The 24,776-nt window shown below is 37.1% G+C and overlaps 1 protein-coding gene and 1 long non-coding RNA gene across 25 annotated transcripts in view; one reads left to right on the plus strand and one right to left on the minus strand.

Moving 5' to 3' along the window:
• Positions 1-16,799, minus strand: part of LOC104006383 (uncharacterized) — a 167,941-nt gene extending 151,142 nt beyond the window's left edge. For 8 of the 15 annotated variants that reach the window (XR_010156890.1, XR_010156889.1, XR_010156888.1 and 5 more), the window contains exons 1-3: positions 16,662-16,799; positions 15,112-15,170; positions 3,588-3,652 (exon numbers count right to left, since the gene is read on the minus strand). This is a non-coding gene — a long non-coding RNA (uncharacterized LOC104006383). Of the gene's footprint in view, positions 1-2,827; positions 2,980-3,587; positions 3,653-15,111; positions 15,171-16,569 lie in introns of all 15 variants that reach the window. The other 7 variants (XR_010156893.1, XR_008547919.1, XR_008547920.1 and 4 more) reach the window with 3 other exon arrangements.
• The window catches only part of TMEM161B (transmembrane protein 161B), an 86,169-nt gene continuing 78,171 nt past the window's right edge, over positions 16,779-24,776 (plus strand). For 7 of the 10 annotated variants that reach the window (XM_063810283.1, XM_063810284.1, XM_063810281.1 and 4 more), the window contains exon 1: positions 16,808-16,968. Coding sequence is in view for 3 of the 10 variants with exons in the window: in XM_016953021.4 (XP_016808510.2) it covers positions 16,966-16,968 (3 nt within the window). In the remaining 7 variants the exon portion in view is untranslated. Of the gene's footprint in view, positions 16,969-24,776 lie in introns of all 10 variants that reach the window. The other 3 variants (XM_016953021.4, XM_063810278.1, XM_009448894.5) reach the window with 1 other exon arrangement.

The following is a 24,776-nucleotide window of genomic DNA, read 5'->3' on the forward strand; positions in this document are numbered from 1 at the left end:
GATGTTTTTGATTTTAGCCCAATAAAACTTTTAATGTGGTCCAGCTATTTAAATTTTCTTTTTTGTTTGTTGCATTGTTATAGGTATTGACAAATAGTATACTGAGGGCATTGTTATCAACAATTAATTCCTTTATGGAGAATTCCAATGTAGCAATATATTTGAAACCAGTTTTTGTTGTTTTTGGAAACAGGATCTCACTCTGTTGCCCAAGCTGGAGTGCAGTGGCATGATCATGGCTCATTAAAGCCTCAAACTCCCAGGCTCAAGCCATCCTCCTGTCTCAGCCTTCCAAGTAGCTGGTACCACAGGTGCGAGCCACCATGCCTGGTTAATTTTGTAATTTTTTTGTACAGATGGGGGGAGGGTCTCACTATGTTGCCCAGGCTGGTCTTGAACTCCTGGCCTCAAGCAATCCTCTCACTTTAGCCTCCCAAAGTGCTGGGATTACAGGCCCGAGCCACAGTGCCCAGCTGAAATTACTTTTAAGTCTTTTGTATAAAATGCTAAAGCAGTTCCAAGCTTCCCATTGTCTATATGTACACATGACTATTTTAGCACATTCTGATTTGTTAGCCTCCACTAAAGTTCGCCATGTGGAAAAATATTTTCTTTCTAATAAACTAATCTATTTGTATATCACATCTTGAGTGTAATCCCAAACCAGAACATAGGAAATGGGATGGGGAATAGGACCTCTTTGAAGCAAAACATGTCAGAAAGCCTATGAAATAAGACCATAAAGTAGAGGGCCATGAATTGGGGTGGAAAAAATATTGTAATTCTTGCTAACTTCGAAGTAAGATTTAGGATTTCTTTCCATTGTGAACATATGCAAAAAACCACAGTGTTATTACAAGTATTTTGGTGACTTTTTCACTTATAAAAATCACAAACATTTTCCTATCACATTACTATATTTGTAGATATCTCAAGATACAATTATTATTATTATTTCAAAATTATTCATTAGACCTGCTAGATTTTATTATTTATTTAATGCATTAATAAAAAGTACAGGTATAGTATACATTTGTTAAATATTTTGATTACCATATTTTAGTATAATTGATTTTATTTATAATCCTGTGCATTATATTTGATGTACAAAAAACATTACTCTAAAAAGGACTCTATAGGCTTCACCAGACTGTCAAAGGGATCTGTGGCATAAAAAAGGTTAAGAAAATCTGTTATGGACTCTGGCATGGTAGTTAAGAGCATGTAGTCTGATGTCACACTGCTTGGGTTCAAATTCTGCACTGTCACATATAATATGACTTTGGTTAAATTATGTATAATCTTTGTGTCTTAGATTCTTCATGTGTAAAATGGAGATAATAATGCCTACCTAAATGTCTTGCTATGAATATGAAGTAATATCAGTAACAAGCTTAATACAATGCCAGGCATATAGTATGTTATTTATCCCTGTATCCACACAGATGAAAAGAGTTTCATTTGGATCCTATTTATATTTATTTATCTTACAAATTTTTTTTTTTACTGTGTTGTCACTAACACAGTGACTAACACTGACTAAAGTTTTAAATTATATTTTAAAATACTGACTAGTTTTAAATTATATTTTAAAAACACATGTATAAGGAAGAATGATAAAGACCCACATGCCCTCCATCCAGTTTAAGGAGAAAAAAGTTACTTTTACTCTAAAAAGGATGCATATAATTCATTATCCAAACAATGACAATTTGGGGAGTGACAGTGCTATTAATCATTACACCAGGCAATCAGCAAACCAGAACTGTGCTAGGTAAACCAGGACTGTTTGGCCAAACCAACACATACAATTATCATACTTTCAAGCTCCTTGTTCACATTTTCCTTACTTCATTCCCTTCCCTCTGTAGCTAGAGGAAATCACTGCCTTGAATTTGTGCTTATCATTCTTTTGCTTTAATTTATAGATTTACTTATGTTTGTACCCTTAGGCTATTTACTTTCATTGGTTCTTTATATAAACAGAATCCTACTGTAAAATTCTTTGAATTTTTTTTTGCTCAACATTTTGTTAGAGATTTATCTATGTCCATGAACTTGTAATTTATTTTTTCCACCACTATATTCTGCTGTATGAGCATATACAATGTATTTAATCACTCTACTGTTGATGGACAGTGGATTTTCTTCCACGTTTTACTGTTATAAATGCCATTATGAATTTTCTTGCTCATGTCTCCTGCTATACATTTTTCCTGGGTCACAGAAGATGTGCATCTTCAGCTACTAGATAATACCATATTGTTTCCCAAATTGATTATAACAAATCATACTCCAACCAGCAATGTATAAGAATTGTAATATTGCCAGACTTTTACATTTTTGTTCATCTGGTGGGTGTGAAATGGTATTTCCTTGTGGTTGGGTATCTTTTCAGGTTTTCTCCTGTATGAATTGCCTGTTTGGGGTGGAAAGCATTATCTTCATTTTCATTGAATTGTAGTGGTTCTTTACACAGTGTGAATACTAATCCTTTCGATAGTCACATGTGTTGCAAAGATCTTTTTCCAGTTTGTGACTTGTCTTTTATTTTCCTATGGTGTCTTTTTCCTTTTTAACTTTTTATTATGGAAAATGAAAACATACCATAATATCCCTTTATCTATGGTTTTGCTTTCCATGGTTTTAGTTACCTGCAGTCACCTCATGTCCAAAAATATTAACTGAAAAATTCCAGAAATAATTCATTAGTTTTAAATTGCACATCATTTTGAGCAGCATGATGAGCTCTGCCATTCTGCTCCATTTTGCCCAGGATGTGAGTCCTCCCTTTGTCCAGTGTATCTATGCTGTATATGCTACCCACCTGTTAGTCACTTAGTAGACTTTTTGGTTATCAGATCAAGTGTAGCAGTATCACAGTGTTTGTGTTCTTTACTTTACTTAATAATGGCTTGGAGTGCAAGAGCGGTGATGCTGGCAATTTGGATATGCCAAAGAGAAGCTGTAAAGTCCTTCCTTTAAGTGAAAACATAAAAGTTCTCAATAAGGGAAGAAAAAACAGAGTATATACAGGGTCCAGTACTATTCTCAGTTTCAGGCATCCACTGGGGGTCTTGGAACACATTCCCTGCAGATAAGTGGGGATTTACTGCATGTAAAAGTATGCAGAATAGAATATGTAGTCCCCATATACCTATTACTCAAAAATTCTCAACTCATAACCAATCTTGATTTATACTACCACCCACTTTCTGCAATTCTTATCTTGAAGCATACCCCAGACATTATATCACTACATCTCTAAATATTTCAATATGTATTTCTAAAAGATGAGGAATCTTTAAAAATCACTATCACACAAAAATGGTTTAATTCCCTAATATCATCAAATATTAAGCATTCATATTTCTATAAATGTGCCCTTACAAAATTTTTCAAAAATGAAATTTGAATAACGATACAGATAAAATCCTGTGGTAGACAACCTCCAAAATGGCACCCAATAATCCCTTCTCATACTGTACTTGGTTGGTGTGTGTGTCTGTGTTAGTCTGTTCTGCATTGCTATAAAACAATACCTGACGCTGGGTAATTTATAAAGGAAAGAACTTTATTTGGCTCACAGTTCTGCAGGCTGTAGAAGCACGGCACCAGCATCTGCTTCTGGTGAAGGCCTCAGGAAGCTTTTCTTCATGGCAGAAGAGAAGGGGAGCAGCATATCACATGGTGAGAAAGGGAGCAAAAGAGATGACAGGCTCTTTTAAACAACCAGCTCTTGTGTGAACTCAGATAGCGAGAACTCACTCATTGCCGCAAAGACAGCACCAAGCCATTCATAAGGGATCTACCCTCATGAACCAAACACCTATCACCAGCCCCACTTCCAACATTGAGAATCACATTTCAACATGAGATTTGGAGGGGACACACATCCAAACCGTAACAGTGACCCACAGGTTGGCTACATATCTGTGTAATAATATGTCACTTTGGGGGCTAGGTCAACAACGGCATAAAAAACCATGGTGGCTTCTGCTTCTCTCTTGGATTACTTGTTTTAGAGGAAGCCAGGAAGCTCTATGAAGAGGTACATGTGGTGAGGAAGTGCGGTATTCTGCTAAACAGCTAGTGAAGAACTAAAGTGTCCTGCCAATAGCATGTGAAAGTGTATCCTCTGGTACTAGTTAAAACATCAGATGATTACAGTCTCAGCTGATGGTTTGACTGATAACTTCACAAGAGACAATGAATCAGAACCACTCAGCTATGCTGCTTCCGGATTTTTGACCTTCAGACACTACATGAGATAATGAATATTTATTGCTTTACAAGTTGTATTTTGGGGCAGTTTATTATGCAGCAATAGAAAATCAGTATACATTTTGGTACTCAGAAGTGGGGTGTTAGCAAAAACCTAAAATGTAAGTGTGGTTTTAAAACTGGCAGTGAACAGAAGGTAGAACTTGGAGGAGAGTGTTAATGAAAGTTTGAAGAGCTCTGAAGAAATTTTTTATAGAAGCATAATAGATAACCTTTGAGGAGGCTGCAGGTGACATCTTAACAGATTAGAAAACTCTTCTTGGAAACTAGAGGGAAGGAGATCCTTGTTACATAATGGCAGAAAGTTTAGCAAATTTGTTATCCACAGATATGTACAAAGTAGAAAAAATGCCTAATTAACTCATTGATCTAGCAAAGGAGATTGCTGGCCAAGTGTTAAATATTTCATGTGTATTTTTTCTTGTTGCTTATAGTAAAATGTGTGAGAAGAGAGACTGTCAAAGGAAGGACTGTTAAACAAAAAGCCATGGCTGGGCATGGTGGCTTATACCTAAAATCTCAGAACTTTGGGAGGCTGAGGTGGGAGGAATGCTTGAAGCCAGGAGTCCAAGATCACCTGGCCAACACAGCAAAAAACAGACTCTATTACAAACAAACAAACAAAAACAAGTCAAAACTTGCTGGATTTGAAGATTCCCAGCCTGTGCAGATGACAAATGTGCTAAAATTGGGGAATATCTCTGAGCAATAAGCAAATCTAGGGCACTGCCAGTGAAACATAAAGTTGAGGCTGTAGTTATAAAGTCCTTTAATAGCTCAGAAAGATCTTAAGTTGTGCCTCAGAGTATTTTCATCAGACAAACGATGTGTCTCTGAAAATCTCTGAATAACATCACAGGTTTTTAAAAAGTTTAAGGGTATTTTCATCAGCAAAAGCTTGAGGCAGAGTTTATGTGGGAAGACATGTGTGGTTGTTGCTTTTGTCTGATGGAGTGAACTCAAAATTCACAAGTGAGCCACAAAGTTTTTAAGAGAAGTCTATTAGCAGAAACATGGCCAGCCTGGACTGAAAGGCACAGAGAGAACCAAATGGAAAGAAGCTTGTGGGACATCCAAGCTTCTATAGGCAGAAAGCAGGCAGAAGTGTAAACAAGAAAAAGAAAGGGTGACTCAGTGAGTAGATCCAAGATCCCAGAAGGCAGAGCTGAGAATTCTAGGCCTTGAAACTTGACCAAGCAACTGCCAATCTGTGCCCAGGTGGGTTTCAGAATTTCTGTGAACCTATGTACCTCCAATATTCCCTCTTTTTAAATATACATGTCCACATTTATTATCCTATTCATTTTCTATTACATGTGGAAGCAGAGACTGTGTCTTTAGTGTATGAGTCTTCAGATCAAAAAGAACTCTTCTTGAGGAGCTGTACTTAAGTACACCTATGAGTGTCATCCACAATTGGAACTGATTTAGATTTCTAGATCTTGAACTAATGGTGTCATAGGATGAGAGCTTTGGAGAGCTTTTGGAGGGGATGAATATATTTTGCAAATCAAGAACTATCAACCATTGGGGCCAAATTGTGACAGCTAGCTTCCCAGTATTCATGCTCTTGTGTAATCTCCTCCCACATATTGTCAGGGAAATGTCTGTGTGACTAACATTATATAGTAGAAGTAATGTTACATCACTTTGAATGATCATGGTTTCTGTCTCTCTCTTGGATCACCTGTTCTAGAGAAAGCCAGTTGCCATGTTGTGAGAAAACACAGGCAGCTCTACGAATGAGCCCTCTAGGAAGTGGATCCTCTAACACCAGTCAAACTTTCAGACTACAGCCCAGCCAACATCTTGACTGCAAATTCATGAGACCTTGGGCCAGAACATCTAGCTAAACCACCTGTGGATCCTAAGAAAGTGTATAAATATTTTTAGATTTAAGCTAGGGTGATTTGTTATACAGTCAGATAACTAATCCAAGTTCACAGGTTGCTTCATATTGAACTAAGTCTCTTGTAATCTACGGTTTTCTCCACTTGTCCTTCTCGTCTCCTTTTCTCCTGCAACATATTTGTTGAAATTAATTTGTCCCAATATTCTCCAAAATTGGATTTTTCATTTATATTTTCCATTCCAAAATATTACGTTGTGGTAGGTTTCATTGGCTTAAGGTTTTAATGGTGTTTATATTTTCTGCAAATTGGATGGATCTAAAGACCTGATTAGTATCAGGGTCAAATTTTTGATAAGATTTTAACATCAGTAGTGGTGTTTTTCCATTAAGAAACATATGTTTTCTTGTCTGTCATGTTAGCAGCTGTTGAAATGCAATAAATAAATCCATTTGTTCATTAGGAATTTCAAAATGGCAATTTTCTATCATTCCTCCATTCATTAGCAAGAATACATGTACAAAGAGAACCCTCTCCTCATCTACTATGTGGTTACTTACAGTTCACATACAAAAGGCAGGACAAATGCCTAATCACTTTAAAAACAAAACAAAACTGATTTTCAAAATAATGAATTGATGCAACAGCATCTTCTACTGTTGACCAACTAAATGCTGTTTGTTTTACAATCATTATGTACTCAGATTTAAAGACACTTGATATGTTCCAATCAATTGCATTTACTGTCCTTATTGACACTCAAATGGTCTCATCTATGGCCAGAAGGATGCTTTTCAGTTGTCTCCTGAGTCCATGTGATATGACACCCTCGTAGTCTCTAATAGCTTCCTTGCTATCTTGCACAAGGTATTCCAGGCTCATCTTGTATGTTTCCTGGGCATGACTGAAATTAACCGCTATTCTGAGGATTTACGGAGTCTTGAACAGAGGTTTTTAACTTTAACATATTGGACATACACGTTTTCCTTTATACATATTACATTTCCCTACCATAAGATCATAAAAATATTTTGCAATCTTTCTTTTGAAGGTTTACTATGTTTTCCTTTCACACTTACATCTTAAAGTCATCTGAAACTACTTTTTCTGTATGGTGTTAGGTAGGGAGGACCAATTTCATTTTTCCCCCATATGAATATCCAGCGTCATCTATTGAAATGATCTAGCTTTCCCTGCTGGTATGCAATGCCATCTCTGACATAAGTCAAGATTCCTTACAATCAGGATTCCTTATAAATCAATTTTTCCATCTCTAAGCCAGTATTACAATATCCTAATTACTACGGTTTTAACAGATTTATTGAGGTACAATTCACATACCAATTTACTCATTTAAATGCACAACTGAATTGATTTTAGTATATCTACAGAAACGTGCAACTATACATTTTAGAACTTTATTGCCTCAAAAAGAAACTGCACCCTTTAGCTGTCACTACCTCGGGCCCCCATCACCCCAAACTTTGTAAGCCCTAAACAACCACAATCTATTGTCTCAATACATTTTCTACTTTATACATTTTGTTTAAATGGAATCATAAGTGGTCTTTTGTGACTGGCTTATTTCAGCATGCTTTCAAGGTTTATCCACATTATAGCAGGTATTAGCAGTTCATTCCTTTTTGCAGCCAAATATATCCCATTATATAAAGGTGTCACTTTTTGAGTATCTTTTCATGGATAAACATTTTATCTTTTGATGGATATTTGAGTTGTTTTTATTTTTTTGCTGTTACGAATATCTACAAGTCAATTCTATCTTAAATCTGCTTCTGGAGTATCCTGAATTCTGCTTTTTGTCATACAGACTTTAGAATCAGTTTGTCAAGCTCCTTGAAAAACTCATTTGGGATTTGTATTGCAATTACCTTCATTGTGTAGTGGAGAACTGCCATCTTAACTCGAGTCTTTTAATAATTGAACATGGCAATTTTAAAATTAGACATTTTTAAATGCCTGTCAATAAAGTTTTGTAATTTTCTACAGAGGTCTTCTATACCTTTTGTTAAGTTACTTAATTTATATTTTTAAAGGAATATAGTAAATGGTATGTTACAAAAATCATTTTCTAACAGTTCATTTCTGCTGGAGAGAAATGCAATTCACTTTTGTATATTGATAGTCATATTATCTGTTTTCACATTGCTATAAATACTGGAGACTGAGTAATTTATAAAGAAAAGGGGTTTAATTGGCTCATGGTTCTGCAAGCTGTACAGGAAGCATAGTGGCTTCTGCTTCTGAGGCAGCTTCAGGAAGCTTCCAATCATGGTGGAAGGCAAAGGGGGAGCAAGAGCAAGAAAGGGGGAGAGGTACCACACAATTCTAAATTACCAGATCTTCTAAGAACTATTTCAAGGACAGTACCAAGAGGATGGTACTAAACCACGAATGAGAAACCCATTCCCATGATCCAATCTCCCACCAGCCCTCACCTCCAACATTGGGGATTACAATTCAACATGAGATTTGGGTAGGGACACAGATCCAAACCATATCAATAGTATATTCAGAATCCTTGCAAAGCTCTTCAATAATTTATCTGTAGACTAAGTTATGTTTATTTACAATTCTTAATCTTTTGTTTTTCTTGCCTTATAATGCTGGCTAGGATCTCCAACATAGTACTTGTTCCTGATTCTAATGGACTGCTTCAAATACTTCATCTTAAAATATTGTTGTTGTAGGTTTTATTGGCTCAAGGAAGTTCTACACAATTCTAATTTGCCCAAAGGTTTATCTATGTCTGTTAATTTTTTCAAATAGTTTTCTTTTCCTCCATCTGTTCAGATAGCCAGATAGTTTTTCTAATCTCTTAATATACTAAAATACATTCCTGGGTTAAATTCAACCTGATGATGTTTTATTATCTTTTCTTAAAAACACATTTTCTGAGGTCTGTTTTATTTAGGATTTTTGTCTTTGCGAATATGACAGGGCTGTAATTCTTACTGCCCTTATCAAATCATTACTGCCCTAATAAAATCAGGGCAGTAATATTAAGCTTCTGTAACCTTGATGTTAAATTTGATAAGGGCAGTAAGGGCCAATTCCACAGTATATAAGTGGAATATACTGTGGAATGGTTTGTGTAAAATTGTAATGATCTGTCCTTTGAAGGTTTGGCAAAAGTCTCTGGGCATCATGATTTCTTACATCAACATCCCAACATTTATATTTTCCATTACATGGCTTTTGAAAAGTTACATTTTTCTGGAACTGCCTACTTCATTTATATTTTCCCATTTATTATAAAGTTGTTCATAATTTCTCATCAATCTCTACAGCATTTGTAACAACATCCCCATTTTCACTTCTAATAATATTTATTTATTTATTTTTTTCCAAGAGGCAAAGGTCTTGTTATGTTGCCTAGGCTAGTCTCAAATTCCTGGCCTCAAGGGATGGTCCCGCCTTGGCCTCCCAAGGTGCTGAAATTACAGACGTGAGCCACCACACTCAGCTTGGACAAAATATAAAACAAACATCTGACAGCATTAGAGACAATGAAATATTCAGAAGGAAAAAACAGAGTTGTTGAATCCAGCATTTACATTAGCTTTTCCTCTGGAGTATCTTCTGATTCCTGAGGTGATGGCTGAAAAGTTGAACAGAGTTTCTAACCCATAGAATTAAAAAGACAAAAACTGAAGTTTAGGGCCTGATCTGGTAAACTCTGCATGCTTGAGTTGGGACTTCAGAGGTCTACATTGTGAAAGTATGAACAGGAAATAGACCTGCCTATATTCTAATTGTCTCTATCACTAACCGGATTAAGAAGATCTTGGATTACTAGTGTCCAAAGGTCTTGCCAGGAGACATAAATTCTTTCTTTAGAAAATACCATCATATTGGACTTCAAAGTATAGTTTCCTCATATACAATTCAATCAAAACAATTCTGACATTCAATTAAAACATAACCTAAGCCAAGTTTTATATATTTATAATGTTTATAAAATAATACAAAATAACATAAAAATAAGGGACATAAAAGCAAGACAATGTGATAACAGCAAGAAACAAGAAAAGTGTCAGATAATAGCAGACACCATAGTTATTAGATACAGGTTTTAAAGTAATTATGATTAGTATGTTTGAGGAAATAAAAGATTGAGATATTGGGTAAACAACTGGAAACAATAAAACAGAATGAAGTAGAAATGTTTGAACTGATAACCAAAAATATAACTAAAATAAATGCTTCAAGAGAGATTTAACAAATTCGAGACTACTAAGAGAAAATAGTGAACTGAAAGTTAAGAAGAAATATTCAGGATGAAACAGACAGGAAAATAAATGGAAAATACAAGGGACAAAGTGAATTGTCAAATACACATGTAAATGGAGTATCAAAAGAAGAGGAGAAAGGAGAGTGAAAGCAGAAGCAATGTCTGATCAAACAAAGCTAAGAATTTTCTCAAACAGCCTAAGGACATCACAGCCAGATTCAAGAAACATTATCAATCTCGAAGAGGAAAAAAACCACACACACAAAAAAACAAACACAAAACACATGTGGGCACACCAAACTTAAGACAAACCTCTTAAAAGTAGCCATCCAAAAAAAGATTACCTTTGAAGAGAAAAAAACAAAATGGACATTATGTCTTAGAGGACCTAATGGAAGCCATAAGGAATAAAATATATCTTCAAAATGATAAAATAGCTGCTAATTCAGCAAAAAGGTTCTTAGAAAACGAAAGTAAAATAAGACAGTGTCAGGACAGAAAATCTGAATGAATTGTTACCAGTAGATATTCAAAGAAATATTAAAGTATGTCCTTCAAGAAGAAATAAGGTCTTAGATGGAAGCTCAGATTCCAGGAACCACGAAACACAATAGAAAAAGTAAATGTTTTATACAATATGAAATGTAAATTCATATTGTATAAAAAATGTCTTGAGAATTTAGGAAATACATATTAAGAATATACAATGTATATAACATGAGGTGTGGCAGTAAATGAAGTTGATGTGTTCGCAGGTCCTTACATTGTCCTGGAAGAAGTATAATACCAAATTATCTTAAAGATGATAAACCAAGGTTCCATGTTTTAATACCTGAGGTGAACAGTAAAAAGATATTAAAAGACATCTGTCAAGCTTATGAGGTAGAAAAAATGGAATAATTAAAAATAATCTAAAAGGTCTATAGCCATACCACCCTGAATATGCCTGTTCTCATCTGATCTGGGAAGCTAAGCAGGGCTGGGGCTGATTGGCACTTGGATGAGAGTCTGCCTGGGAATATCAGGTGCTATGGCCTAATTAAGAAAAAAAAAAAAATCAAAAAGGCAAAAGAAGACAAAATGAACACATAAGAGGTGGGACAAATAAAATAAGAATAATGACAAATTTAAATCCAAGTATGTTAGTAATTATGTTACATGAAAGCTGACTCTTTATGCCAATTAACAAATTACCAAAGTGGATTTTAAAAATATATTATCTTATATTACTCTTTGGATTAAAATGCTCTCATTTTTTTTTCCATTGCACATAGAATAAAATCTAAACTCTTTCCTGTCTTTCAAAGGTAACATGATCTAGCCCTTTCCTATCCCTCCAAAGTTACAGTATTTGCCTCTTAAGTCACTATTCTCTAACCATGCAGGCCTTCTTTTGGCTCCTGAAATATTCCAGGCTAGATCATGCCTTAGATTTTGCAGTTGTCCCTTCTGCAAGCAAAGGGTTCCCCAATTTTTACAAAGCTGGATTCTCTTGTCATTTACACAGCAGCTTAAATGGTATTTTAGTTTCTTTAATCACCTAATCTAAAATAGTCATGTTTGAATTTCATGCCTAGTACTTACCACTGTCTTCTGTTTTTGTTAATTTATGGCTTATTACTACTAAAATGTAAATTTCCTGATAGTAGGGACAATATCTGCTTTATTTACCACTATTTCCTCAGAGTGTAGAAGAGTGAATGATACAGTTTGATATTCAATAACTATTTAATGGATGGATAAAGCTAATTAAAGTTTTAAACAGATAGGTACTTTCAGACAGTTTTGTCTTTTTACTGCTATTTGTGGTACTGATTGTTTAAAGACTTTCTTGATACCAAAAAATATCAAATGGATGTATGTGAGTGGTCCTTGAAAATGTGCATTGTACAACCTGTGTAAAATTGCAAGGGTTATTTCACCAATTAATCAGCTATGTGATATATTCCTAGATACAACTGTGGTAAGCTACATGAAAATAAAAATTCAGAAGTCTACTGAATTGTTAAAGGTTGCAATATACTTCAGAATAACATTTAAAACATTTTTTTTTCCAGCCTAGAAAGATGAGAGTAATATAGTGGATGTTAAAAAGCATGTTGAAAACAAAAAAATCCTCATCCTTTTTTTTTTTCTTGAGATAGTCTCGCTCTGTCACACAGGCTGGAGTGCAGTGGTGCCATCACAGCTCTCTGCAACCTCTGCTTCACAGGCCCAAGCGATCCTCCCACCTCAGCCTCCCAAGTAGCTGGGGCTACAGGGGTGTGCCACCATGCCTGGTTAATTTTTATATTTTTGTAAAGAGGGGGTTTTGCCATGTTGGCCAGGCTGGTCTTGAATTCCTGGCCTCAAGTGATCTGCCCAACTCGGCCTCCCAAAGTGCTGGGATTATAGGCATGAGCCACTATGGTCAGCAAAATAAATAAATAAATAAATAAATAAATAAATAAATAAATAAAATCCCCCAATATACAAAGTTTGTTTTAGAGTGTTAACGCCAGCAGTGGGGATTAATATATTTTGGTTACTTTTTGCAATTTGTGCTTAAAATTTGTTTCATGTCAAAGCAATCATACTGGCCACAATTTTGCATCCTGCTGTCTTAATATGGGCAACTATAACCAAACTACCATAAGCTGGGTGACTTAAACAACAGAAATTTATTTCTCACAGTTCTGGAGGCTGGGAAGTTAGAGAAGAGTGCCAGCACGGTCGGCACAAATTAGGCCCTCTTCCTGATTTGTAGTTGTGTTTTCTTGCTGTGTCCTCACATGGTGAAGAGCAAAGAAAGAGTGGAAGCAAGCTGTCTAGGGTCTCTTGTTGTAAAGGCACTAATCCCATGCAGGGCTTCACCCTTATTATTTAATCACCCCCCAAAGGCCCCACCTACTAATATCATGTCATTGGAGATTAAGGCTTCAATATATGAATTCTGGTGCGGAGGGAGGGGGGACACAAACATGCAGTCTATAAAACGCTTTTTAATTTTTTGAGACAGGATCTTGCTCTGTTGCCCAGGCTGCAGTGCAGTGGCATGATCTTGGTTTACTGCAACATCTACCTCTTGGACCCAAGTGATCCTCCCACCTCAGTCTCCTGAGTAGCTGGAACTAAGGGCACACCCCATCACACTCAGCTAATTTTTAAATTTTTTGTAGAGAAGTGGTCTCACTATATTGCCTAGGCTAGTCTCCAACTCTTGTGCTCTAGTGATCCTCCCACCTCAGCCTCCCATAGTGCTGCAATAACAGGAGTGAGCCACTGTGCCTGGCCTCAAATGCTGTTTTAACTTAGACAATAAACATTTTCCATTAGAAAGACTAGTCTAATGGCTCTTTAGAACAGCTAGATAAAATTCCACTAAGCATATATAACAATTGATCAATCTTATCGTATGTAAGACTGCAACAAACTTTTTACCATTATAGGTATTACTACAAATAACGTCTTTGCCATAGAGCATTTTAAGGGCAATTTAAATGAAGTAACTGTTTACAACATTCACTTAAATGATATTTCTTATGGGGAAGGCGAGAAAACAAAACAAGGTCCCAGCTGTGGAGAAATTTATAGTCTAATTAGGAAAACAGTATATGTTAGGGGGAAAAAAAACTACAATGAAAGCATACGACACTTAACCTTGTTCAGAAACAGTAATTTCTTAGCAGAAAAACTAAGCAGAACATTTTGCAAAAAGTATGGACTGAACTGCGAAAAAGTGATATATCTTAATGGTTTAAAGAGTTCCAGGTCAGTGTGGGTATCGTAACTTTTTGTTGGTCTTGAAAGCATTTGAGAACAGTTCTCATTCAGGACATTTCAACTCATCACAAAGCCCGAATGGTAAGCAACCAAGACTTTTCTCAAAGATTATGCTCCTAATTCCCTTGCTGAAACTACTGAATTTCTTTTCATCTCCATCTATCTTTTCTTCCCTTTCATAACTGTCCCCTTTCTTTGTATCTTCGTCAAAGACACTCACCTATTTTAAATAATGGAAACAGAGAAATTACTGTACTTCAAGGCAGGCAACCAATAGATAATAATATTATTCTACCAAATAAAAAAGACTGGGTGGCACTACCTTAAAACATATATCCATTTTAATCATTAAATAGCATTACTTATATAACAGATTTTTCACATGTAATTGAGAGAACTGTGTGAAACAGAACATTAAAGGATATTAATCAAGAGTTATTCATCAACTTGCCATACACCAAATAAGGAACATTGCACTCTGTGATCTATTAAAAATGATAAGCAGATAATCAAAACTGCGATTTCTTTTCATGGTTTTACTCTGGCAGGAATGGATTCCATTCTGATAGTAATTCCAGTTTTACTGTCACATAGAAGGAGATACTTTGCGAACCTCAGTGACTGCCAGGTTTAGGACAGATATTAAGAACCACAGTGTCAGAAATGAAAGAGTACAACTTCACAGAATGTGTTGTCTCTGACAGGTTGATAGCCACTTACCTTCTCCATCTTTTCTTCCTCAAGGATAGCAGCTGCTTCCCACAGATACACCAACAGGCAATTCCAGCCCCTCTCTACCACACTTACCATTTGCAGGTGCCTGTGGCTTGTCTATTTACAACCTTGTCCCTACACAGCAGAAGCGGAATCCTTCAGGAAGTTCTGGATTCATCCTCAGCAGGATCTGTTTCACAAACTATTCTCCAGTCCCACCTTCCCTCCAGGTATTCTGTCAGTACTTACGATTCCTAGATCTTCTTTAATTGTCACGCTGTTCGTCCCCTCACAAAATCAAGTTTAAACTAAAAAAAACAAAACAAAAAAAACCCCTCATACACTCAGTCTGTGTCCCCTTTCTTGACATAAAATAACTGGCCCTGTGCATGCTTCTTTTGGATGGCTGAGAACCCCGATTCCTTTGGGCCATTTACAGCTTGGATACCATACCCTCCAGGTACTTTGATAAGCAGGGTGAAATTTAATATCTATAACAACGCCTGCCTACTCAACCTTCTTAACTTCTCCCAAAACTTCCTAGTTTCCCTTCCCAATTCCAACTTCATAACAAAACATCACACTATGGCACAAAGTGAATTCATGGATGAAATTACTAACAGCTACAACTTAAGTAAGGACCCCAAGTCGTGAGACAAATTTCTGGGTTGAAAGTGCTCTGTATATCCATTTCAAGCCTGCCTCCAGTACGATGTCTCATTATAATCAAATAAAAAGGCAGAAAAAGTTGAATGGAATAGTTTGGAAAAAACACAAAATTAAAAGGTGTATGAGAGTTTCACTTATTTGCATCTGATATAAATATCTATACATCTATAGAAAAAAAAAACCCTCATACACTCAGTCTGTGTCCCTTTTCCTGACATAAAGCAACTGGCCCTGTGCAAGCTTCTTTGGGATGGCTGAGAACCCCGATATATCGATATATTTATAGATAGACGTCTACATATCTATCCAAATATCTATATCTATCCATATATCTACCTATCTGTATCTATCTATATCTATATCTATCGATCGATATCTATCTATATCTATCTATCTAGACTTCCCTGGTGAGGGAGTGAACCGCTGCCTGACGGGGGCCAAGACTGGCAGAGCAGAGACGCGGTTTGTACATGAGGGGAGGTGGTGGCCAGAGCAAAAGTGAACCGCAGGCTAGGCAAAGACCACAGCACACAGCCATACAGGTGTCCAGGACCGTCAGATCCCAGAGCATCTATCTATATAGATAGGTATCTATATGGAAAACGTCCAAATTGGGACGTATTAAAGAGGCAGAATTTTCTTCCTGGGTTCTCTGCTCTTGGTAGATGTTCTTCCGGCTTCAATTGCCACCTGTGAATAGTGAAGAAACTTCTCACTATGAGATTCCATTGCCCGGAAGGAGGGTAGAGCTACGGTACCCACTAAGGCAGGGAACAGAAGCAACAGACGGACAGGTCTGTGGAAATGAGGATATGCTAATAAGGGACCGAGTCAGGAAAACTAGAGGGTAACAAGAGGGCGTCAGTTAAGCTGAGACAAAATGACGGCCAAAGGTGGTCTTTACTCTCTCTAAATCACCTGGGTCTGGAGTCGACTCCCATCGCGCACCCTCACTCCCACCCCTGGCCCCCTCCCGCCCCCCACCCGCCCCCCTCCCTCTCCCCTCCCGCTCCCCACACCAACGTGTGCCTCCGTCACCTCTCAGACAGTGGATGCGTTCCTGCTGAAACCACCCAATCTACCTCAGGGTGCTCGCAAGCGCAGCCACCACGATCCGCCCGCCCACGTACCTGTGCTGCGCCTGCGCCTCCTCCGCTCTCTCAAGGTCAGCACCGCCCCCAGCCCATAACCTGGCACCCACGGAAGTTGCTTTAGAGGACGTCCTGCGTATCTTCACCTCTGCGTGGCGTGGGGTCGACGGCGCTCTGGAGAAGGGAGGAACTTCCTGTCCCGCGCGCGCACAACTTCCGGCAGAGCCGGAAGACCCTCTCTTTCGCTGTTTGAGAGTCTCTCGGCTCAAGGGCCGGGAGGTAAGAGGTTTGGGACTGCCCCGGCGACTCCAGGGTGTCTGGTCCACGACCTATCCTAGGCGCCATGGTGAGTTCTTCTGTGAGGGCAGGAGTGACAACGGTGGGGCGAAAAGGGCGGGGAGGTCAGTACTGTGAAAAGAGCCATCAGGTGCTCTGCTCAGAATGGAGTTGAAACGTTGGGATGAGCTGCTGGGTAGGACCCACCACCTATCTCAGGGTGTCTGAGCCCCTGAGGAAGCAGCATTCCGCCTACCTGTCTGGGAGACTAGCGGGCCGGAGGCAGGGGCGTATCTGTCAGGGAGTATGGACTGGGTAGCCTGCCTGTTCATGGCCCGTTTACTGTGTATGGCCTGTGGCGCCAGGTGATCCCAGAGTTGACCTTGCCGGGTCAGTCACCTCTTCTGCGCCCCCTTCTCCAGCCGCGGAACAGTGGCCAAGAACTTCAGATCTTAGAAATGCTTTTAGCCTCTCCAGGTGGACACAACGGGTCTCCTTGTATAAGATCAACACCTGTCATTTAAAGAAACGGCAGTCCCCTTATTCTTTACACTTAGCCATTTCATAATTGAAAAGGGTGTCAAATAAAAAACCCGAGTTTAGTAAGGACAGACTTTATTCGAAAGGAATATTGCAGGGGTGTGGAGGAAGGTTGAAGGAACTGTTGCAGTAGGGAGAATGACCGTAAGATTTGCATGCACCTTAAAGGTTAGGCAGAAAGGGTTTGTCTTTTGTTGGTAGGGGTAAATAAGATGTCAGGAATTGGGATGAAAATGTGGGTATGATCCGGCAGTAACCAGATAATGTTTTACCCTGAGCCCATGTATTCTGAGGAGGAGCTGTTAGGAGAGGTTTGTATATGTTGTTTCAGACTGAGGGAAGGACAAAATTCAGGTACCCGAGAGAAGAGAATCTTAAAGTTTGGTTAATAAGTATTTTGTTCCGATTGATCTGTGGGACAGGTACTTCAGCAAGTCATTTACGAAGCAAAGGATGGGAATTAGAAGGGTCTAGTTATGGCCTTGTTATAGGTAAACAAGGGGTAGGGGGGTATGGATCAACCCTTAGTCTTATCTGAATTCTACAGGAAAGATGATTCTTTGCAGTAAGCCAATTTCTCAGAACACAAACGGGGGCAAGGGGTTTCTTAACCTTTGCTGTTTTTCAAGATCACGGGGCTCTGGTGAAGTTCATTATTGTCAGTTTCTTCACCGTATACAAGATTTCAAACCCTCACTTGCAGAGGCTTTTGTCCTGGAATTTAGCTTCAGTTCGTCTTATATTTTCAGGGCCAAATATTGCCAACATTCAGTTAATGTGTGTGGTGATTGGCTTTTGAATGACTTTTAGAAACTTAGCTGAATGTAGAACAAAGACCTTCAAAATAATGTAGTTCCTGGTGCACTTTACCAGATAACCTATCTCTTTAAAGTTTTTTTTTTAAACCTCAGTGAATAATATGGTTTGTATTAAGAAAGTTGTTTTTCTTTTGTATCAGTGAAATTAGACAAGGATAGGGAAAACAGAACTGGGAGAAACCAAAGCCTAGTAATCACTCTTCCATCCCCATTTTAAAGAAGAAAGAATCTGGGGTCTAGAAATTGACAGTGATTTATCTGAAGTAACAGTAGTTTGGCAGTCTGGACTAAAACTCATATTTTCATTTTTTTAAATTTAAGATTAATTTTTGACTTTTTGGTCTGAAAAGTTGAAGGTAAAGTATAATTAAAATACTTAAATTCATCATAGTCACAGAAAAGCTGAACATGAACTTGTTCTCAGTGTTTTGGAATACTAGAAGTAGAATCCTGCTTATCCTGTCGGTTCAAAAGAGGTAGTTAATGTTTGGAACTAATGTAATCTTACGCTGTTTTTCTGAATGTCATTTTGGAACTAACTAGTTGGCTCTTTTCCTTCTGGAAGTGCTTATATTTCTGAGCTAATTATCTTGGCTGAGTTTTATCTTTCCCAGCTATGAAATTGATAATGTCTGTATATGCAAGTGTGGTTAATGCTTGGAATTTTTCAAAGGGAAGAGTTTAACCATTAAATGAAGTGAACATGGGCTGAATTTATTGAGGATTCAGCTTGTTGAAATCAGAACTTGTTTTGCATTGCTGGGGCCTAATGATATTATGAAAAGAACATTAGTATTGACCCCAGAGGACCCAGATTCTGCCCATTGTTAGTTATATGGATTTGGAAAAGTCACTCAATTTTGATAAGAGTTCCAAATTCCTCCTGGGTAAGAGAAGTGGGACTTGATGGGTATTAAAGCACCTTCTTAAATTTATGATTCCATGACTACTCAACATTTTTGAGGATAGTTACATGTTTCAGATTAAATAAAAGTTAGTCTCATTTCCACTGTTTTGTTTCCATGCCATTTTGGCTGAAGTTTGATTTCTTTTATCATTCTCTTTTTCATTTTTTTCATAAGTCACATAGATAGTACTTGGAATCTTTGTATATTTGGCCAAGTCTTTCACTACTGTCTTAAATACTGCTCCAGAATGGAACACAACTCTTGGAATGTTTTGATTTAATTCTTGTTTTAATCAATGATAAACTAATTCTGTGCTCTCATTCTCTCATACATTATGTATACCGATACTCAGTAGATACCTGTGCCTATAACAAGGTTTTTGTATTATGAATGAAGGAGAATAGGATTATGATCCAGACTGAAAATACTGAACTCACGCTTAATTTTTATGCTTTCAAGTTGTTGTGAAGACAAGTCTATAGGAAATTTACTAATGGAATAAAGCCATTTGCTCTATTGCACTTTCCTTTTTGAAAATTACAGACCAACTTTGATCAAATATAAATCTTTCTACCATTCAAGCTAATTTGTGGAAGATAGGTAGATTAGAGCTAGCTCCTGGAATTGCAGATATCAAGGCTTGCATCTGTGTATCATCCTGTAGTAACTTACTGCTGTAATTGAACAATGGTTTGTGGGCAGGTGTGGGAGAGTAGGCCATGGGGAGGTTATAAACCTTTGCCATAATCAATTGGATTTGATGAAAAGTTTTCTTTTTGAGGGGAGTGGAGGGGAGTGTTGGGAAGAGTGTGTAAATGCTATAAGAGAAACACATATAATAGGCTCAAAGAGTACAGTGGAAAGAAATTATTTCTAACTGAGAGCAGGTTGGGTCATGTAGTAGGTCACAGGTTCCCAACCCCTGGGACTGTGGACTTGTACTGGTCCATGGCCTGTTAGGAACTGGGCTGCACATCAGGAGGTGAGTGGTGGGCAAGCGAGTATTAATGCCTGAGGTCCACCTCCTGTCAGATCAGTGGTGGCATTATATTCTCATAGGAGCGCAAACCCTGTTGTGAACTGTGCATGTGAGGGACCTGAGTTAGGTGACCCTTAAATGACAATCTAATGCCTGATTATCTGAGGTGGAACAATTTCATCCCGAAACCATCCTTCCTCCACACTGCCTCCACAATGTGTGAAAAAATCGTCTTCCATGAAACCAGTCCCTGGGGCCAAAAAGGTTGGGGACTGCTGTAGTAGGTGACTTCAACTGAGTTTTGAAAAGTGGGTTAATATACTAGTTTTCAAGCTTGAGTTTGCATAGGAATCACCTGTGATACTTGATAAAAAACACTTCTCTGCACTGATAATTTGGGGTAGCATGAAGTTTTAGAATTGTATTTTTAAATTTTTTTTCAAATTTTACTTTAAGTTCTGGGATACATGTACGGAACATACAGGTTTGTTACATAGGTATACATGTGCCATGGTGGTTTTGCTGCATTTATCAACCCATCATCTATGTTTTAAACTCTGTATGTATTAGGTATTTGTCCTAATGCTCTCCCTCCCCTTGCCCCCCACCCCCTGACAGGCCGCAGTGTGTGATGTTACCCCCTCTGTGTCCATGTGTTCTCATTGTTTAACTCCCACTTATGAGTGAGAACATGGTTTGGTTTTCTGTTCCTGTGTTAGTTTGCTGAGAATGATGACTTCCAGCTTCATCCATGTCCCTGCAAAGGACATGAACTCATTCTTTTTTATGGCTGCATAGTATTCCATGGTGTATATGTGCCACATTTTTGTGATCCAGTCTGTCATTGATGTGTATTTGGGTTGGTTCCAAGTCTTTGCTATTGTAAATAGTGCTGCAATAAACATACGTGTGTGTGCATGTATCTTTAGAGTAGAATGATTTATAGTCCTTTGGGTATATACCCAGTAATGGGATTGCTGGGTCAAATGGTATTTCTGGTTCTAGATCCTGGAGGAATCACCACACTGTCTTCCACAATGGTTGAACTAATTTACCCTCCCACCAGCAGTGTAAAAGCGTTCCTATTTCTCCACATATTCGCCAGCATCTGTTGTTTGCTGACTTTTTAATAATTGTCATTCTAACTGGCATGAGATGGTATCTTATTGTGGTTTTGATTTGTATTTCTCTAATGACCAATGACGATGAGCTTTTTTTCATGTTTGTTGGCCACATAAATGTCTTCTTTTGAGAAGTGTCTGTTCATATCCTTTGCCTACTTTTTGATGGTGTTGTTTTTTTCTTGTAAATTTGTTTAAGTTGCTTGTAGATTCTGGATATTAGAATTGCATTTTTAATAAGTTCCGCAATTAAGTTTTGTGTGTTTTTTTTTAAATCCTTACTCTAGCACTGGATGCAGTTAAGAGTTAAATTGGTGGACCTTAAACCCCTACTAGAGAGAAATGCAAGTATAAGAGACTTTGATGGAGATACTGGAGGTCCTTTTGCCAGCTGAGTGGTAATTTGACATGTGCAGTTTGAAGGATGGATTCAGTCATGTATTAGCAGTTAACCACTAAGGTTAACTTTTAGAAGAAACATTCAGGTTTCTTCTCAGTTCTCTGACTTTATTTTCTTCTGACTGCTTTCCTTCACTGCTTTCTTACTACAGAGGCCTAGTTGAAAAAATGTTATAGACTGACTTTTCTCTTGGTTAATATTTGGTTGGTTCAAGGTTGGTTTTTAAGATTAGTTGATACTTTGGGCTTTGATCCACTTAAAAAAATTGGTTCTTTTGTTTTCTCCGCAACAAAAGCTTAAAGTGCATTAAGTTGATTTCAGAAAATCAGAAGATATTCTAAAGTGTTCATTTCTAAGAGAGAAGTTATTATTTTCTGACTGTTGTTAATGTGGTTTTGCCCATGTTAGTAAGAATGAATACAGCTTGTCTCAAAGGAACTTTTTAGAAATAAACTTAAGTGTAAACTGCCTTTCTACTCTTTGTATTCCACTTACTCTTGAGTTATAGAAAAAAAGAAATCCTTACAGTCATGGTGAAATGAATGTTCTTTTGGCTTTGAAATGACTGTACCTTTTGTTTCACCAAACTTTAAAAAAAGTTCTTAAATCATTCATTTGTTTTTATTCACCATCTGTATGCCAGGTACTGTTCTTGGCAGCAGGGATATAACTGCTTAAAAACAGAGACAATCTCGGCCCTTATTTATTGGGAGAGGCTGATGATCTCATGATGAAATGGGCATGTAATATGTCAGTTGTGATACATTTAACAGAGAGAGTAAGGGGATAGAAAATGCCTGTTTTAGATAGGGCATGTAGGGAAAGCTTCAATGAGGAGGTGACATTGTAGCAAATTTGGATGCATAGATATTCAGCCCACGTGCCTGGTACCCATATTTATTAACTGCTCCTGTAAAATTATTGTAGTACAGTGTATCTAAAAAGCAAGCAAAGAGCTCATACTGTTTTTAATTATATAAATCTTTCCATAAATTTATTTACTGTCAACTTTCCAAACAGTAAACAGAAAAATAATAGAAATGTGTTTTTTTAAAGATAGTAATCGATTATATGAAATTTCATGTAATAGATTTTATTTTTGTGTTGCATTAAAATTTTTTTGCAGACTTTTTAAAGAGTAGTTTTAGGTTCACAGAAATCTTAAGAGGAAGATACAAGAGATTTCCTAGATATTCCCTGCTCCCACACATGCATGTCCTCTACTATTATCAACATCCTTCACCAGAGTGGTAAATTTCTTACAATTGACGAATCTACATTGACACACCATAATTGCCCAAAGTCCATAGTGTACTTTGGGGTTCATTCTTGGTGTTGTACATTCAATGGGTTTGGATATAGTTGGAATCTTACAGTATGTAGACTTTTCAGATTGACTTCTTTCACTTAAGAATATGCATTTAAGGTTCATCTCTGTCTTTTCATAGCTTAATAGTCCATTTCTTTATAGGGTTTAATAATATTCCATTGTCTGATGTACCACAGTTTATTCACCTACTGAGGGATATCTTGGTTGCTTCCAGATTTTGGCAATTATGAACAAAGGTGATATAAACTGTATGTACAGTTTTTTGTGTGGACAAAGGTTTTCAGTTCCTTTGGGTAAAAACCAGCAAGTGCAATTGCTGGATCATATGGTAAGACTGTAAGAAACCACAAGCTGTCTTCTAAAGAGGCTATATCATTTTGCATTCCTACCAGCAATGAATCAGAGTTCCCATTGCTCTACATTCTTGCCAGCATTCAGTGTTGTCAGTGTTCTGGATTTTGGCCATTCTAATAGGTGTATAATGGTATTTCCTTATTTTAATTTGTATTTTCCTAATGACATGATGTGGAACATCTTTTCATATTCTTATTTGCTGTCTGTATGTCTTTGGTGAGGTGTCTTTTAAGGTCTTTGGTGCATTTTTAAAATCAGATTGTTTTCTTGTTGAGTTTTAATTAAGAGTTTGTTATATTTTGTATAACAATCCTTATCAGATATGTCTTTTGCAGATATTTTCCCCTGGTCTGCTTTGTTTTCTCATTTCCTTGACATTGTCTTTTACAGAGCAGATTTTAATTGTAATGAAGTCCAGCTTATCAGCTCTTTCTTTCATGGATCATGCCTTTGGTTTTGTGTCTAAAAAGTTGTTGCCTTGTCCACAGTCATCTATGTTATCTAACAGGACTTTTATAACTTTGTGTTTTACATTTAGGTCTATGTTCTATTTGAGTTAACTATTGTGAAGAGTGTAAGATGTGTGTCTAGAGTCTTTTTTTTTTTTTTTTTTTTTTGCACATGAATGTCTAGTTGTTTCAGTACCATTTGGTGAAATTTGTTTTTTTTTTTTCTCCATTGTATTGCCTGTGCCCTTTTGTCAAAGATCATTTGACTATATGTGGGTCTATTTCTGGCCCCTCTATTCTATTCTGTTGATCTGTTTATTTCTTCTTTCATCAATAACACAGTCTTGATTATTCTAGCTTTCTAGTGAATCTTGAAGTTGGTTAATGTCAGTCCTCCAACTTTGTTCTTCAGTATTGTGTTGGCTCTTCTGGGTCTTTTGCCTCTTCAAATTAACCTTAGAACATTTCTTTATTTTATTTTATTTTATTTTTTTTTGATACCCTTAAAATAACTTGCTTGGATTTTGATTGTAATTACATTGAATCTGTAGATTAAGTTGAGAAGGACTGCCTCCTTGGTAATATCCTTTTCATGAACATGGAATATCTCTCCATTTATTTATTCTTTGAATTCAGTCATCAGAGTTATGTAGTTTTCTTCATACAGGTCTTGGCATATTTTATTAGATTTATACCAAAGTATTCATTTTTTTCTGGGTGCTAATGTAAATAGTATTTTTAATTTCAAATTTCACTTGTTCATTGCTAGTATATAGGAAAGTGATTGACTTGTATATTAACTTTGTATCCTGCAACCTTGCTATAATTGCTTATTGGTTCCAGGATATGCCACCTATTTTTAGTCTTTTAAGTTATTGCAGTTCTTAGAGAATACAATTACAACTCACTTACCCAATGATTTTTCTGTTCACATCTTTTAATTATATAAAACAGACGTAGTAGTTCTGTTGTTAAAGTA

Source organism: Pan troglodytes, chromosome 4 (genome assembly GCF_028858775.2).
Source record: "Pan troglodytes isolate AG18354 chromosome 4, NHGRI_mPanTro3-v2.0_pri, whole genome shotgun sequence".
Taxonomy (NCBI): Eukaryota; Metazoa; Chordata; class Mammalia; order Primates; family Hominidae; genus Pan; species Pan troglodytes.